The 15,611-nt window shown below is 49.8% G+C and overlaps 1 protein-coding gene across 4 annotated transcripts in view; it reads left to right on the forward strand.

The window, feature by feature from the left end:
- Nucleotides 1–323: 323 nt before the first annotated feature.
- MED15 (mediator complex subunit 15) overlaps nucleotides 324–15,611 on the forward strand; it is a 64,807-nt gene continuing 49,519 nt past the window's right edge. For 2 of the 4 annotated variants that reach the window (XM_032875932.1, XM_032875934.1), the window contains exon 1: nucleotides 324–464. In XM_032875932.1, coding sequence (XP_032731823.1) covers nucleotides 397–464 — 68 coding nt within the window. In that variant the 5' untranslated portion in view covers nucleotides 324–396. The remainder of the gene's footprint in view (nucleotides 465–15,611) is intronic. The other 2 variants (XM_032875933.1, XM_032875930.1) reach the window with 2 other exon arrangements.

The following is a 15,611-nucleotide window of genomic DNA, read 5'->3' on the forward strand; positions in this document are numbered from 1 at the left end:
AGATCTCGTGGAGTTGGTAAGGCTAGCACACAATAGGGTCACACGAAATTCGGGTGGCCAGCGTGGGCCCTATGGGCAGTATCAGGAATACTATGAAGCCATGGCTCTCCCACACCCGTTCTGGTCAGCCCCGAGTCCCCATCCCCCGCGGCACGCGCGCTGGGAGAAGGGCCAAGGGCTCGGGATACTCCCGAGGGGGCCACCGAAAAGTCTCCCCGTGCGGCCCGGAAACTCCATTTCCCACGGGCCCGTGCGCAGGACGCCATTTCCCACAATTCCTGCTCGGCTTCCGGCGCGGCGGAGGAGCCTCCGACGGCTTCCGGGTTTAGGCCTGGCGCTGCGGTAGAGGCGGCTGGCGGCGACAGAACGGGACGCGGACGGAGCGGAGTGACCGGCATGGACGTTTCGGGGCAGGAGACCGACTGGCGGAGCGCCGCCTTCCGGCAGAAGTTGGTCAGTCAAATGTAAGTAGGGGCCGGGCTAGAGGGCAAAATCTTCGGACCTTCCCCCCTCAGCCCTTCCGCGCGCGGAGGGCGAGGCCCGGGTCGGACCCGCGGGAGACCTAGGGCGATCGGACCCACTGGGGCCTGGGGGCGCCGAGAGGCCGAAGGCTCCGGGGATTCGTGTGAGTCCCAGGGCGCCGCTGAGCCCTTGGCTGTCCCTTCCCTTCCTGGCTGATACAGACTGTTCGTTAGCTTTCCCGGGGCCGAACTCTGCAAACCAGCGAACCCTGGCTTATGAGTCATCGTCCTGAGCGTTCTCATTCGTCATTTGTGTGCTTTGGTTGCAGACTTTCCCCTGCTTTGAATCACACTGAATTCGAAAAAGGAAAGGGGCAGCCTGCGGCGGCTTTAGCAGATGTGGATGTTTTGTGATTCGTCTTTGGGAAAAGCGCATCAGAGTGAGAAAAAGAGATTGCAGGGCGGGTGGATGGAAGATGAGGTTGGGAGGCTAGGTACTTGGGACTGTGGTCGGTGGGGGATGGAGAATCAACGGGTATCCTGCCTCTCCCGCCCCCCAGTCCAGCCCCAGTGTGGATTTTGCGAAGGGTGGCAGGAAGAGGCTGTCAGGAAGCGACCGTCCGTTGGGAGGAGGGAGTGAAGAGCTGGTGTTAATACCTCTTCCCCTCAGTTTAAGCTGCTGAACCCCTCAATGCAGGGGGTGCCGGTGCGCTCTAGGCTTCACCTCGTGGAACTCCAGCTCCTCGCCACTCACTGCTTGTTTCATTTAGCAGTCTTTTACTGAGCTTACTGGTGTTGCGCTAGCCACAAATTTGACTGAGACAACCCCTACCCTCAGGAACCGCACTACCATGAAGAAGCAGTTACAGTATAGTCTTTTTCCTAGAAAAAACTGACAGTTTTCTTGAGCAGGGCAGAAGGAGCCTTCTGGAGTAGTAGGTGGCTAATAGGTTGAGCCCTAAAAAGGCAAGTAGGAGTGTGAGAGGCCATCATTCCAAGCTGAGTAGTAGGGAAGTTTGAGCTCTCACTGCGCTGGAGGACATTGCTATAGGCTGAGTTCTGGGGATTGAGGAGAAAGGAGGTTCAGGAGATGGTAATGGAATGAGGGTGAGCAGGTGCTGACATGTTAGTGGTGGGAGTGCTGTGCTGAGGAGTTGGCATGTTGCCTGCTTTGAGGTAGTGAAATGCCAGAGTTGGGAAAATTCCCGGAGTCCTTGGAGATGGATCAAGAGCAGAGGAGAGAGGCCAGTTAGGCCATTATGAGTTTTGAACTCTTGGGGTTTGGGGACCTGTCATTTTTCATACCTGTGTTCCTACTGCTAGATCACTGCCTGTTGCCTTGCTCCATAAAATGGTTGTGGAATGACCTAGTCGGCAAGAGATTATAAAGGCCTGCACTAGACAGTGGTGGAAACTGAAAAGAGGAAGACCACACCAGAGAAAGGGGAGAGCAAGCATAGAGAGTCCTTGATGACTAAACTAGATGCCGGGGGTGGAGTGCAGCAGCATGGAAGGAAGGAAGTGGGATGGAATGCTGGGAAGCCTCTTAGTACAGTGGAAGGCGTGGGGACTGTAGAGTTGGTGGCTCTGGGCACTGCTATGGAATAGTCTGGGGACAGTTCTGCAGATATTGCAGAATCAGTGAACATTGCGTTTGGGTTTTTTGGGAGGGGGGTTTGATCCCCTGGAATTGTCTATAGATGAAATCTTTTTTTTTTTTTTTTGAAGGTTTTATTTATTTATTTGAGAGAGTGACAGAGTGAGCACAAGCAGGTAGAGGGGCAGAAGGAGAGGGAGAAGCAGGATCCCAGCTGAGCAGCGAGCCTGACTCGGAGCTTGATCCCAGGACCCTGGGATCATGACCTGAGCCAAAGGCAGACACCCAACCAGCTGATACACCCACCCGTGTGCCCCATAGATGAAATCTTGAGGTATAGCCCATTTCACGGCTCCCCAAGAAAAGCCCTCAGGGCAAAGATTCTTCTTTGGGTTTGGGGAGACCAAAGAACCAGAAGAATAAGTTGCCATCAGAGGAAATTGGGGGGGGGGAGTCAGGGCAGGGGGGCAATTGAAGAGTCTCTGGGTGTCAAGGACTGACTGGATACTTCATAATTCAGCTTCTTTCTGCTTTTGGGCAAGCTAGATTCTTTCCTTTATTTGCCAGATTGCTGCTTGTGTATTAGTTTTTCTCTTGCTGCCATAACAAATGACTACAAATATAGTAGCTTAAAGCAACACAGGTTTATTACCTGGAAGTTTTTTTTGTAGATGCAGGGTCTAGGTGGACTCAGCTGAGTCTTCTGCTTAGGGTCTTAGAGGACTGAAATCAAGATGTTGGTTAGGTGTACATTTCTTCCTAGAGTCTCTGTAGTAGAATTTGCTTTCAAGCCTGTGCAGGTTGTTGGCCAAATTCAGTCCATGCAGTTGTAGGACTGAAGTGTTTTTGTACCTTACTAACTCTTTGTCAGCCAGTGGCCCATCTTTGTTCTTAGAGGCAGCCTGCATTTGGTCTCACACTTTCTATGTGGCCCCCTCCGTCAGGGGTGAGTTCTTTGGCTATATCTTTCTGACATAAGCCAAGAAAATTCTCTAGTAAAGACTCAGGTTAGATTGGGTCCACTCAGATAACCCAGGATGATTTTCCTGTTTTAAAGTCTGTAACTTTTATTCTATCTGAAAAGTCCCTTCTGCCATATAATGTAGCATGTGCCTGGGTTCGTGGGATTAGGGCATGGACATCTTTGGGGAGCCCTTCTGCTACCCCTGCTGGGATAAGCAGTTTCAGAGATTGTCTGCCTGACATGATGTGGTGTTCTCAGTTCTCAGATTTGTCTGTTTTCTCTCCAGGGTTCACTTTGAAAGTCTTGATTCTTGGTGCCTTGATTTGTTGTGTGCACAGGTTTAATTCTAACTTCCCTGATATTTATGTTGTTGTTTGAAAGTGGGGTCTTGGGAAATGTTTTGAACCCAAGTAATTTGTATAGATAAGGGAGTAAAAAAAGCATAGTGAAGCACTGGAGAGTTTCAACAAAAGGAGAAGCATCTGATAGCTGGTTCACTGTTTCCACCTGGCTCTTGAGTATCTATCAAGAGAGAACAGTGCTTGGGATCGCAGGCCCAATCCTCTAGACTCTTGGCTACCGTGAGAAAAAGCAGTTTTGATTTGGAGCTGGTTAGGAGAGACCTCGAGGGGACTCTCTATAGCCTCCTCCTTAGCCCTCCTCTACCTGCCCCTCGTCTGGACCCAACCTGGACTGCTGCCTCCCCCTCACTCACTACTGCCCTGCTGAAAGCCTGCTGGTGGCTTCTCTTAGCATTAGAACAAGACTCCAGATGGCCCACCCTCCCAGTCCCTCACTGTGGCCTGGCCTAGCCACCTCTTCTCAAACCCCCAGTTTGCTCCTGGTCTTTCAGCTTCTTGAACATTCCAGGTTCGTTTGTTTGCTCATTCTTCCCCCCCCCCCGCCGCCTTTTCTTTAAGCAAGTTATCGTCAAGTATATAGGGTACTCAACAGTGGGTACATTTCCCTCCACTACATTTATCACCAGTTTCTCTTCCTTTGCTTTAGATATCTGCTTAAATACCAAATACTCCAGATCCTTCTCAGCCTACCCTGACTAAAGTGGGTCACCTCCTCTGATATGTTAGATCTCAGCCCCTTGTATTTTCCCATAGGACCCCAGTCCCATGAAGCGTGGCACCATGCATATGAAACACTTGTCAAAGTGTGTAAGAGGAAGTCTTTTCCTGAGGGCTGTGTGTGCCACCTCTTGTACTACAGTGGTCTTCTTTACCTGTGCCAGTGTGCATTGTGAAGCTCTGGAAACCCCACTTTCTCCCCTTGTTAGCCAAGTGACCGTGGGCAGGATGCCTAACCTTTCTGGATCATCTTCCTCATCTGTGAAATGGCTGGAGTCCAGCTCACATGGGAAGGTGTCACATGGAGTCTGTGTCACAGGGAAGGGGTGTGTATGTGTGTGTGTGAGAGAGAGAGAGAGAGAGAGATGAAAAGATCTCCACCTGAGCCCTAGCAAATACCTCCTTCTTAAGTTCTTGCAGGAGTAGGAGCCTTGGAAGGTGAAGGTGATACCCCCAAGCCTGGTTAGAGGAGTTAATGACACTTGAAGGAGCCTGTGGGGAGGGTAGTTGTGACAGTGTTGGTGAGTTCAGACCATCTCTTCATTGAACATCCATTCTCCCCGCAGCACTGCAGGAGAAGCCCCCCACCCCCTTAGAGTTCTCAGGCTGGCCTTCGTGGGCCTTGGGCCTTCCTGGGGGGATTGTTGGGTTAGTGTTGAACACGTGTCTGGTCTGTAGGATCCCGGAGAGCAAGTGTGTATCTGTAGTAGCTGGCACTGCACCTGACATAGAGTGGGAAAGCAGTGAATGAATGAAAGGACTTCGTCAATCCATTCTTCCCATTCTTTTATATTTTTCTGCCATCTTATTCTTGAGACTTTTATGCCTCCCACCTCTCAGTACAGCAGATTGCACATATAGACTTGAAATAAATAAATGTCTGTTGGGCTGAACAGATTGCAAGGGGGAGGATATCCGGGGGGTGGAGGGTGGAAGGGCAGTGTGGATCAAGGCTCTACCAAATGCCAGGAGATCAGGGAGCATGGAGCAGAGTCAGGGCAGGCAGGTTAGCCGCCCCTTCTGGTGAAGCCCGCAAAGATGTGAGCTCCAGGTTGGGACCTAGGAGATGCAGAGCTCTCTGCCTGGACTGTAAGGAGAAAGTTGAGTGCCTTTATCTAGAAACATAATGAAACAAAGCAAAAAAAAAAAAAAAAAAAAAACCCATAAGGAAAAAGAGTAGGCAACTGAACAGCAACTTCCAAGGGCCAGGAGAGGCCTTAGGACAGAGGGGAGCCTGAAACTTGCATGTCTAGATTCTGCCTGTGGGTTATGTTCTTTTTTTTTTTTTTTTAAAGATTTTATTTATTTATTTGACAGACAGATATCACAAGTAGACAGAGAGGCAGGCAGAGAGAGAGAGAGGGAAGCAGGCTCCCTGCTGAGCAGAGAGCCCGATGCGGGACTCGATCCCAGGACCCTGAGATCATGACCTGAGCCGAAGGCAGCGGCTTAACCCACTGAGCCACCCAGGCGCCCTATGTTCTTTTTTTTAAATTATTATTATTTTTTAAGATTTTACTTATTTGAGAGAGAGAGAGAGACAGAGCACAAGCAGGGGGAGGAGCAGAGGAGGAGGGAGACTTGGACTCCCTGCTGAGCAGGATCCTGACCTGGGATTGATCTTGGGACCCAGGATCATGACCTGAGCCCAAAGCAGACACTTAACCGACTGAGCCACACAGGTACCCCGTGTCGGTTATGTTCTGTCCTCTAAGCAGATGCGAGGGAGTCTTGGCTGAGCCTTTTCTGTGGCTTATTCTACTCAGGCCTCCTAATGGCCCTGTGCCCTGCTAGTGTGATTCTGGCCCTTGTTCTCCAGTGGGGACTCCTGAGCTGCACTGCTTTCTTCATAGCCTGATTGGTAGCTAAACAACTGGGCTGGCTTGCAGCCTTCTGTGTATAAGCCACCCCTGTACGTCCATTCCCTGAGGCCAGGGGCCCATCTCTCTGACCACCTCCAAGCCTTAGTGCTCCTGATGGCAATCAGGAAGTGATTGTGGAGCCATTGACTTCAGAGTCCTGAACCTTGGCCCTACTGCCTCTTGACCAGAAGTGACAGTGACCTGAGGGGATGCGGGCCCTCTTCTGCTCAGGGGTCAGAACTTTCTCCACAGCAGCAACGACAGCAGCTGACATGAACCCCCGCTGCAGGCGTTGACCTGTGTTAGCTCATTGACTTCCCATTTGCACTGTCACTCGATGTATTTGTTACTCCCATTTTTAAGATGAAGAAACTGAGGTGTAGAGGAGAGGTCACTGTTGCTTATAGTTATACCCTGCTTGTTAGAAATGAATGCTTGCCGAACCACAGCAGGACAAGAGAGGCAAACTGCCTTTTAATTTTGGAAAGAGAGGTAGTACCTTTTAGAAGTAGAGGGAAATGGCAGCTGGACATTAACCCAGGCCAAGTGCCAGTGGGCATCCTTCTGGCAATTTGAGCAACTCCCTATGGGTGAGGGGGACCCAAACAGTGGCAGAAGGGCCAGCGAGCAAGCCTCCGATGATCTTTGGCTTCCTCACAGCCTGTAGAGAGCCTCCTGGCCTCACCAGCTCCCTTTTGTAAGAGACCCCACCCACCTACCACACCTGCAGCCGTTACAGCATTCCTCACCGGAAGTCTTCCAACTCTTACTGCTGTTCATAACAGGGTGGCTGTGGTTAGTCCAGGCTCTGTGTGGGGCATTCCCTGGTGGTCACATGATCATCTCCCTGTCACTGTCTTTAAAGCATTCCTCAGGGCAATAATGTTGATTACATACCAGAGGGTACATTTTTTGAGGAATGTAATGCATTTTTAAAAAATTCAAAATGGAAAATTTGAATCCTAAAACCAAGTAGAGTAGTTCAAAGACCCCATGCCCATGTATCCACATTCAGCTTCAAGCTATCAATTCTTGCTTCATGGACTCCACCCCCTGCCCCCAATTATGTTGTTGCTGGGAATGTTTGACTGGCCGCCCACCACCTGTGGGTTCCACTCTGAGCCTGATTCCTTCCTCCAGGGTCTGCAGCCCCCTGTACTGGCTGCGTGTGGATCCTCAGAGGAGCCCAGCTCTTCCTTGCCCTGGCTGTTCTGCATCCTGTTTGTTTCCTCGCCTGAGAGACCCATCCCTCCCATGGCTCAGCATTGCAGTCCCATCCCACTCACCCTTCCAGGACACGAAGCCACCCGCCGCCTCCCTCCTCTTCACACACATTCTGTGAAGAGTTACCATTTTGCACTTGAATTGTTTGAACACTCATTTCCGCTGGTCTGAATCCCTTGTGGGGAATCCCGCGTCGCAAGGAATGCTGTGGCAAGTGGATTCCCGAGCAGCTCCAGAGGCCTGTTCAGTCCCTGTGGTGATACTGGTTTAACCTAATGGGTGTTCACTTCAGAGTTGGAGAAAGTCTTTCTTTCTTTTTTTTTTTTTTTTTTAAGAATTTTTTTCCTGGGCACCTGGGTGGCTCAGTGGGTTAGGCCTCTGCCTTCAGCTCAGGTCATGATCTCAGGATCCTGGGATCGAGTCCTGCATCGGGCTCTCTGCTCAGCAGGGAGCCTGCTTCCTCCTCTTTCGCTCTCTGCTTGCCTCTCTGTCTGCTTGTGATCTCTCTCTGTGTGCCAAATAAATAAAATCGTTTAAAAAAAAAGAATTTTTTTCCTTTTATTTTAATAAGTTTTTTTTTTTTTTTTTTTTTTAAGATTTTAAAATTTATTTGACAGAGATCCATCCATCCCAGGACCCTGGGAACATGATCTGAGCCGAAGGCAGAGGCTTTAACCCACTGAGCCACCCAGGTGCCCCTATTTTAATAAGTTTTATTAATTTAAGTCATCTCTACACCCAACGTGGGGCTCGAACTCATGACCCTGAGGTCAAGAGTCCCATGCTCTTTTGACTGAGCCAGTTGGCGCCCTAAGATTTTATTTATTTATTTATTCATTCATTTTGTGGAGCCCAGTGTGGGGCTTGAATTCATGACTCTGAGATCAAGACCTGAGCTGAGAGCAAGAGTTGAACACTCAACCAGCTCAGCACCCAGGTGCCCCTTATTTTTAAGTAATCTCTATGCACAATGTGGGGCTCGAACTTACAACCCCAAGATCGAGAGTTGCATGCTTTTCTGCCTGAGCCAGCCAATTGGCCCCCCAAGTTGGAGAAAGTCTTAACACCATGGGAAGACACAGGCAAAATGACATCCTCACAAGCTGCTGCCAGAGGCACGTAAATGAGGCCATTTTTCTGGAAGGCCATTTGGCAATACTGTTTATTCTGGTAAGCTTAAAATGTCTACTTCCTTAGGCATTTCCTCCAAGGCCATACTCAGGAGCGTGTTCAGAGCCTGTTGGCAGTGAGGATGCTCATATTCACATCAAGTCAGGAGTGGAACGGAGGACATAAGCCAGCAGTGGAGCTCGATTAGATTTGTTGTGGGAGCTGGGGAGGGCAGGTTCAGTGCTGCGGTTAAAAATGACATGGAAGGGGCACCTGGGTGGCTCAGTGGGTTAAGCCTCTGCCTTCGGCTCAGGTCATGATCCCAGGGTCCTGGGATCGAGCCCCGCATTGGGCTCTCTGCTCAGCAGGGAGCCTGCTTCCCTTCCTCTCTCTCTGCCTGCCTCTCTGCCTACTTGTGATCTCGCTCTGTCAAATAAATAAATAAAAATCTTAAAAAAAAGAAATGACATGGGAGGGGCGCCTGGGTGGCTCAGTGGGTTAAAGCCTCTGCCTTTAGCTCAGGTCATGATCCCAGGGTCCTGGGATCAAGCCCCACGTCTGGCTCTCTGCTCTGCGGAGAGCCTGCTTCCTCCTCTCTCTCTGCCTGCCTCTCTGCCTACTTGTGATCTCTGTCTGTCCAATAAATAAATAAAATCTTAAAAAAAAAATGACATGGGAGAGGGGTGCCTGGGTGGCTCAGTCAGTTAAGCTTCCGACTCTTGATCTTGGCCCAAGTCATTATCTCAGGGTCCTGAGATTGAGCACCGTGTCAGGCTCCCTGCTTGGTGGGGAGTCCACTTGAGTTTCTCTCTCTCTCTGGCCCTCCCCCTGCCCTTGCTCATGCATGCACTCTCTCTCTAAAATAAATAAATTAGTGTCTTCCAAAAACCAAAAAATGACATGGGAGGGACACCTAGCTGGCTCAGTTGGTGGAGAGTGCGACTCTTGATCTCGGGGTTGTAAATTTGAGCCCCACTTTGGGTGTAGTGATTAGACCCAAATAAAATCTTAAAAAAAAAAATGACATGGGAGATGTTCTATAACCCATCAGTGTTGAGAAGAGCAGGTTAGCAAGCAGAACACATGGTCCAGAATGAGGTGTTTGTTTGTTTTTTAAGAGAGAGAGACTGTGAGAGAGAACATGAGAGGGGAGAAGGTTGGAGGGAGAAGCAGACTCCCCATGGAGCTAGGAGCCGGATGCAGGACTCGATCCCGGAACTCCGGGATCATGACCTGAGCCAAAGGCAGTTGCTTAAACAACTGAGCCACCCAGGTGCCCTGAGTTTTTTTCTTTAAATTAAAGATTGTATTTATTTGAGAGAGAGAGAGTGCGCAGACAAGTGGGTGGAAGAGCAGGGGAAGAGGGAGAAACAGACTGCCTGCTGAGCAGGGAGCCCAACTCGGGGTTCGATCCCAGGATCCTGGCCTCATGACCTCAGCCAAAAGTAGACGCTTGACCAACCGAGCCACCCAGGCACCCCTGGAATGAGTTTTGTTAAATAGACACTGTTAGCTGGTTATCTGAATAATTTTCATTTTTTGGTAACTTTCAGTACACGTGTACATGTGTATTTTTGTTAACAATAAACATATGTTCCTTTTGTAGTCAGAAGTCTTGAAGAAGAGGTGGGCCCTGTTTGCACATGAGGAGGAGGGAGCTGTGGCCACAGATAGCTACCATAAGGTGGAAAATCACATGTGCTCTGCCTTCAGGGTGGGTGTCCTCCCTCACCAGGGCCCTGAGTGCCATCACAGCCTTCCCAAGATGATTCTTTTCTTTTTGCCCCTGCTTGGAAGCATTCTCCTTTCAGGCTGAAACTGTCTTTCCAGATGGCCTTCCCTGCATGCTGGTATGAGAGCCCCAGCCAGATGCTCCTTCCTCCATGCCAGGCCCTCTGGTTTCACTCTTTCCTTTTCTTTCTCTTCCCCATTGGAGGTTTGGCCTTGGCCTCATCTTCTCCTGGACCCTGATGGCTCAGCTCGTGGCAGATTTTGCTGTTTTTACACTCATTATTATTATTATTATTGCCTTGCCAACAATATTATAAATTCCTTGAGTGTAGAACCTGATCTTACACTTCTGTATCTCGTTGAGCTCCTGGTATGGTGCCTTGGCTTGGATAAGAGATGCATCACAATCACAGGTAGGGTGGTGGAAAACAGTGCTGGTTTCTTTTCGGATGGCCTTCCAGGGCTTTCTCTCATCAGTGCTCCTCCACATTGAACCACTTCTCATTCAGAGCTTTTTTTTTTTTTAATTGGAGACATTTATTTGAAGATTTGAAGACAGGGAGTCCACAGTGGTTATGAGGTGGTTCTCTTTAACAGATAAATAAATGAATACCCAGTCCTGGAGAACAAAGAGGCTACACTAGAAGCCCAGGTGTAACTATCTTGAACCCTGCCCTGAGAGGGAGATGCTCCCTTCCACTTTAACATTGACTCTCTTGCTAACCTGGTGGGGGTTAATAAAGATCCCTCATCGAATGGGTTAAGTATCTTGAGGTGGAGTAGCTGTTACTTAGGTCAGTGAGTCCTTGGAGAAGACATTTGACCTCTGGAAGTCCCTGTTATCCTTACTTTGAGCTTTTTATTTTGCGACTGTTCCAAACATGCAGAGTCGTAAGGATGGTATAGAGTACTAAATCCCTCTTATTTACCCGTGCTCTCACACACGTCTTGGTGCTCATACTTGGCGAATAGCAGCCGAGTTCTGTCTTGTTCCCTCCTCCGTCTGGACCCTGTTTCCTCTTAGCTCTTGGCTACACAGGCTTCTCTGCCTGGGACTCTGCTGGAGGCATGGGGGCGGGTAGGGAACAGGAGTGACCCGGCTGCTGGTTAGCCTTTGACCTGAGCCACTTGCGTCCAGTCCAGGGAGGGAAGTCTGGAGGCGTGGAAGGGGTGCTTGTTGGTTAAGAGGTAGCTGTTGTGCCTCCTCACGGTCCTTCTTTCTGCTCCCCACCCCTTTCCAACTTTGCTTCAGTCCTGGGGCACCTGCTGGCTCAGTCATTTGGCTGGCTGTCTTGGGCTCAGGTCATGATCTCGAGGTCCTGAGATCAGCCTCTGTAGAGCTCCCTGCTCAGCAGGGAGTCTGCTTCTCCCTCTCCCTTTGCCTCTCCCCCTGCTTGTGTGCATGCTCTCTCTCTCTCTCAAATAAATAAATAAAAAACTTAAAAAAAAAAAAAAAAAGAAGAGCCAGAAAAAACTTTGCTTCAGTCCTCATCAGAGGTGGTGTTTGAGGAGGTGATCTAGCCACTCTGTGTGGGACAGAGCTCCTTTTGTAAGGTAGAAAGAATGCCAGGTTTGCCTTGAGAAGCTATCTATGATGGATAACCCTGGGCCCTTCAGAAGCTATGGGTCTGCTTTGATTCAGGCTGGGGAGGATTCACGCCTATGAAAGTGCAGAGGGAATCACCTCCAGGTGCTCTGTACTCACAATTCAGGCACAAGGCCGTTCCCGCCCAAACCCGGGGGTGGAGTGGGCTTAGGAGCTCTGGTTGTCTCACATGAGACTTTTTTTTTGGTTATTTATTTATTTATTTATTTATTTATTTATTTTAGAGAGTGTGTGTGTGTGTGCATGTGCATGAGCTAGAGCACGAGCCGGGGAGGGGCGGAGGAGGAGAGGGAGAGGGAGAGAAGCAGATTCCCCTCTGAGCATGGAGCCTAATGTGAGGCCAGACCTTCAGACCCTGAGATCATGACCTGAGCTGAAATCAAGAGGCAAAGGCTTAATTGACTGAGCCACCCAGGCGCCTGGTGCTTCTTTATATTGAAGTATAAGAAACCTGCCTCCGTGAAGGACGCAGGACTCATCTTCAACATGGTGCCACCAGATGAATGTTTACGCATGTGGGTGCCCCATAGCCATAGCCCAGGCCTGTGTCTGGAACAGGCCTGGAACTGTGCAGGCTCCTCCCTGTGCTTCAGCCAGTGCAGATTCTGCTCCTCTCTCCTGGCTTCCGGGCCATGGAGACGTGTGTTCTTAAATTTCCTGTCATTGGAGTCACAGCGTGTCTGGCTTCTTGCGTTCAGCATCATGTCTGTCCAGTGGTTCCTGTTTATGCCATGTGTTGTCTGTACATGACTCCACCCCGGGTTCCTTTCCTGTCCTATGCCTGATGGACATTGGGGTTAATGCTAGTTGTTGGTTATGGGAAGTCAATGCCAGGGGTGTTTGGGGTCATGTCTTCTGGTGGTATATGCACTTACTCCCTGGGCCGCACATTGAGGCTGGGTTGAGGGGTGTGGCCTGAATTCAGCATGGCTGTGGTCCACCTAACAGTTTTCCCAAGTGGTAGGTACCCATTTACATTCCTACCAACTATGTGGGGGAGTTCCTCTTGTCAGCCATCCTGGCCAACATCTGGCATTGTCAAGGGACCTGCCTTTAATAACAAGCACCCTTGTTGGTTTTGAAAGCACCCTCCAGTTTGAGACCTACTGGGTGCCATGGCAGTGGGAACAGAGAGGGTGATTGAGGAGGGAGAGAGCCTGTAGAGAAAGCAGCTTTGGAATTCGGTGACTGTGTGTATGTGTGTACATGCAGGAGGAAGGGAGGAGAGAACCGCAGGTATGCACCCTGAGGGAGATGGACTGTGATCCTGCGCTGCTTCTGAGGCGTGGGGTACCAGATGATGGTTTGTGGAGTGTGTAGGGGTGTCAGCCCTTCCAAGGAGAGAGTCCAGCAGCTGGGGGTGGTGCAAGGAGCAAACCTGCAAGGGCAGTTAGCTGCAGGAGTGACACGGGTGTGGGTGGCAGAGGAGGCTGAGCTGAAGGCCCCGGTGGCGGCTGTGGTGGGCAGAGCAGATGCGTGGAGAGACTGGGGTAAGACGGTGTGGGCACAGGAAGCCAGTCCCAGCAGCTTGGGCCTGCCTCTGTCGTCGGTTCCTGTCCCTGTGTTCAGGACTAATGGATGCAGCACTTAATTGCTTTTCAGATGACATTGTAGAGGATTTCAAAACAGGAAGATATTTTCGGTAGCAGTTGTGCCAGAGATAGCCATTGGTTACAATTTGATTTTTGCCTTCCAGTCCTGTTTCAGTGGATAGGTACCTTGATATGTATGTATTTTAAATATGTAAGTACATGCATATACCAGTATTTTTTTTTAAGATTTTATTTATTTACTTGACAGAGAGAGATCACAAGTAGGCAGAGAGGCAGGTAGAGAAGGGGAGAGAGGGAAGCTGGCCCCCCGCCGAGCAGAGACCCCGACGTGGGGCTCGATCCCAGGACCCCGGGACCAGTATTTTTGAAGTGGAGTTAGACTCGAGTTCAGTTTGAGTTTTGGCTTTTTCACAGCACAGATTGCGTTTGTCTTCTGGAGTGTGACTGGGTGGGACCTGTGTGCTTATGTCCCTGGTTCGTGCACAGCATGGACACAGCTAGGCTTCTGGCCAATGGGACTCTATAGTTGGGCTCTATCTCGGTAGTGAGGGACTGGACTGGGCTCTGCTGCGAGAGCAGATTTCTTAAGACTTTTATTGGGTTGCTGCCCTCCAGAGAACCAAGCTTCTCCAGGCTGGGGAGAACTCTGCAGATGGGGGGGACTCAGGGTGCATGGTCACTCCCTGCATGACAGCCAGGACGGCCTCACAGTAGGGCACTCTTAGGAGTAAGCCCCCTTCAGGCTACTCTGAACAGTCATCCCGCATACTTGACAGGAGCATTTTATTTACGATCTTGTTAAAAGTTCCATTACGGCCTTTTCCAAACATTCATAGAAGTGGAAATATAAGAATGATCTCTCAGGTACTTGGGAGAGTTAGCAGCATATGTCCAGTTTCAGCCATCCCTCTCCACCCCCTCCTGGACTATTTTCAATCACATTCCAGACACCATATGATTTCAGCTGCTAGTCCTTGAGTGCAGATCTGTAGAAGATAGGGCTTTTCTCTCCCCCAGATACCACAAAATCATGTGAGATAAGCATTTTAATAAATTCTTGGGCTGGGAGAGAGTGTCCTCACTGCGTGGTTTCCTGGTGGTGAGTGAGAAGTGCTGGGGGCTGGAACTTGGGGTTGCCAGCGTGGTCTCAGCCCTGGAGCCCAGAGGCCAGCACCTGAACAGGGATCTCAGGCCTCTCAGCTCCTAGTCCTGTGGAGGGCAAACCAGCAGATTGGAGTAAATGACAAAGTTTGTGTCGTCTTCTGAACCAGCTCAAATAACAACATGCCCTTCTAAGGGCAGTGGTATTCTCTTTAGTAGTTCTTCCATTGATCTAGTTCTTTGGGGATTGAGAAATCTTAAGAGCAGAATTTGGAGAGCTTGATCAAACCAAGAGGAATGCGAAAAGAAAGTGCTCTCAGTCTCTTGTGTTTGTATGATTAAGAAATTTCTTTTTGCAGGACTAAAATACTTTTTCCTACATGTAGGTGGCTGGTTCAATTCTGAAATACATATTTTTATCTGGTTAGAAAACACTTTATGTTTCTTCAAAAAGTCAGAGAACCAGAATGCAGAAGGGTGCTGACAAAGACGAGAAAGCAGTCGCACTCTGGGATACGGTTTGGCAGACATGCTCACAGCTGCCTGTGAGGTCAAGAAGGCCCACTCCCTTTGAGGCCAGGTGTTTACATTGGTTGCTCTTGGGGATTGAACAATTGGTGTCTGGTCATTTCCTGCCTCTGAGATGAAAGCACGTGGGGTGCTGGGGCAGTAAACCGCTGCTGGGGAACCGAGAGGAGGGGAGGAGGCTGCTCTGGAGCTTTCTAAGGACGCTGTGAAGGGAAGACCCACCGAAGAGTCCTTTGGCCGAGGGCCCACTGGGACAATGATGGAATGTGTGGTAGACTTTTCAGGATGCTCCAGGGGTCAGAATTGCCAATGAGGTATGAGCATTCTGTCTCCAGGTTGCCTAAGTCTGGAAGGTTTAGAAAGGTGAAGGAGGGGCACCCGGGTGGCCCAGTGGGTTAAAGCCTCTGCCTTCGGCTCAGGTCATGATCCCAGGGTCCTGGGATTGAGCACCCGCATCCGGCTCTCTGCTCAGCAGGGAGCCTGCTTCTCTCTCTCTCTCTCTGCATGCCTCTCTGCCTACTTGTGATCTCTGTCAAATAAATAAATTCTTTAAAAAAAAAGAAAAAGAAATAAAGGTGAAGGAGACCTTTTTTTTAAAGCAGTCTCTAGGCTCCAGATGGGGCTTGGGCTCCTGACCCTGAGATCAAGCGTGGAGGGTCCTCTGCACTGAGCCAGCCCTGCACCTCTAGGAGGCCTTTGTTAACATATGGCGCTCACTGAGTATTTCTCTATGGCACACTTTTTATATGCATTTTGTCATTTAACTTTTAATTCTTATTTTATCAAAGTAATATA

This window comes from Lontra canadensis, unplaced genomic scaffold, assembly GCF_010015895.1.
Source record: "Lontra canadensis isolate GAN:19392208 unplaced genomic scaffold, GSC_riverotter_1.0 scaffold57, whole genome shotgun sequence".
NCBI lineage: Eukaryota > Metazoa > Chordata > Mammalia > Carnivora > Mustelidae > Lontra > Lontra canadensis.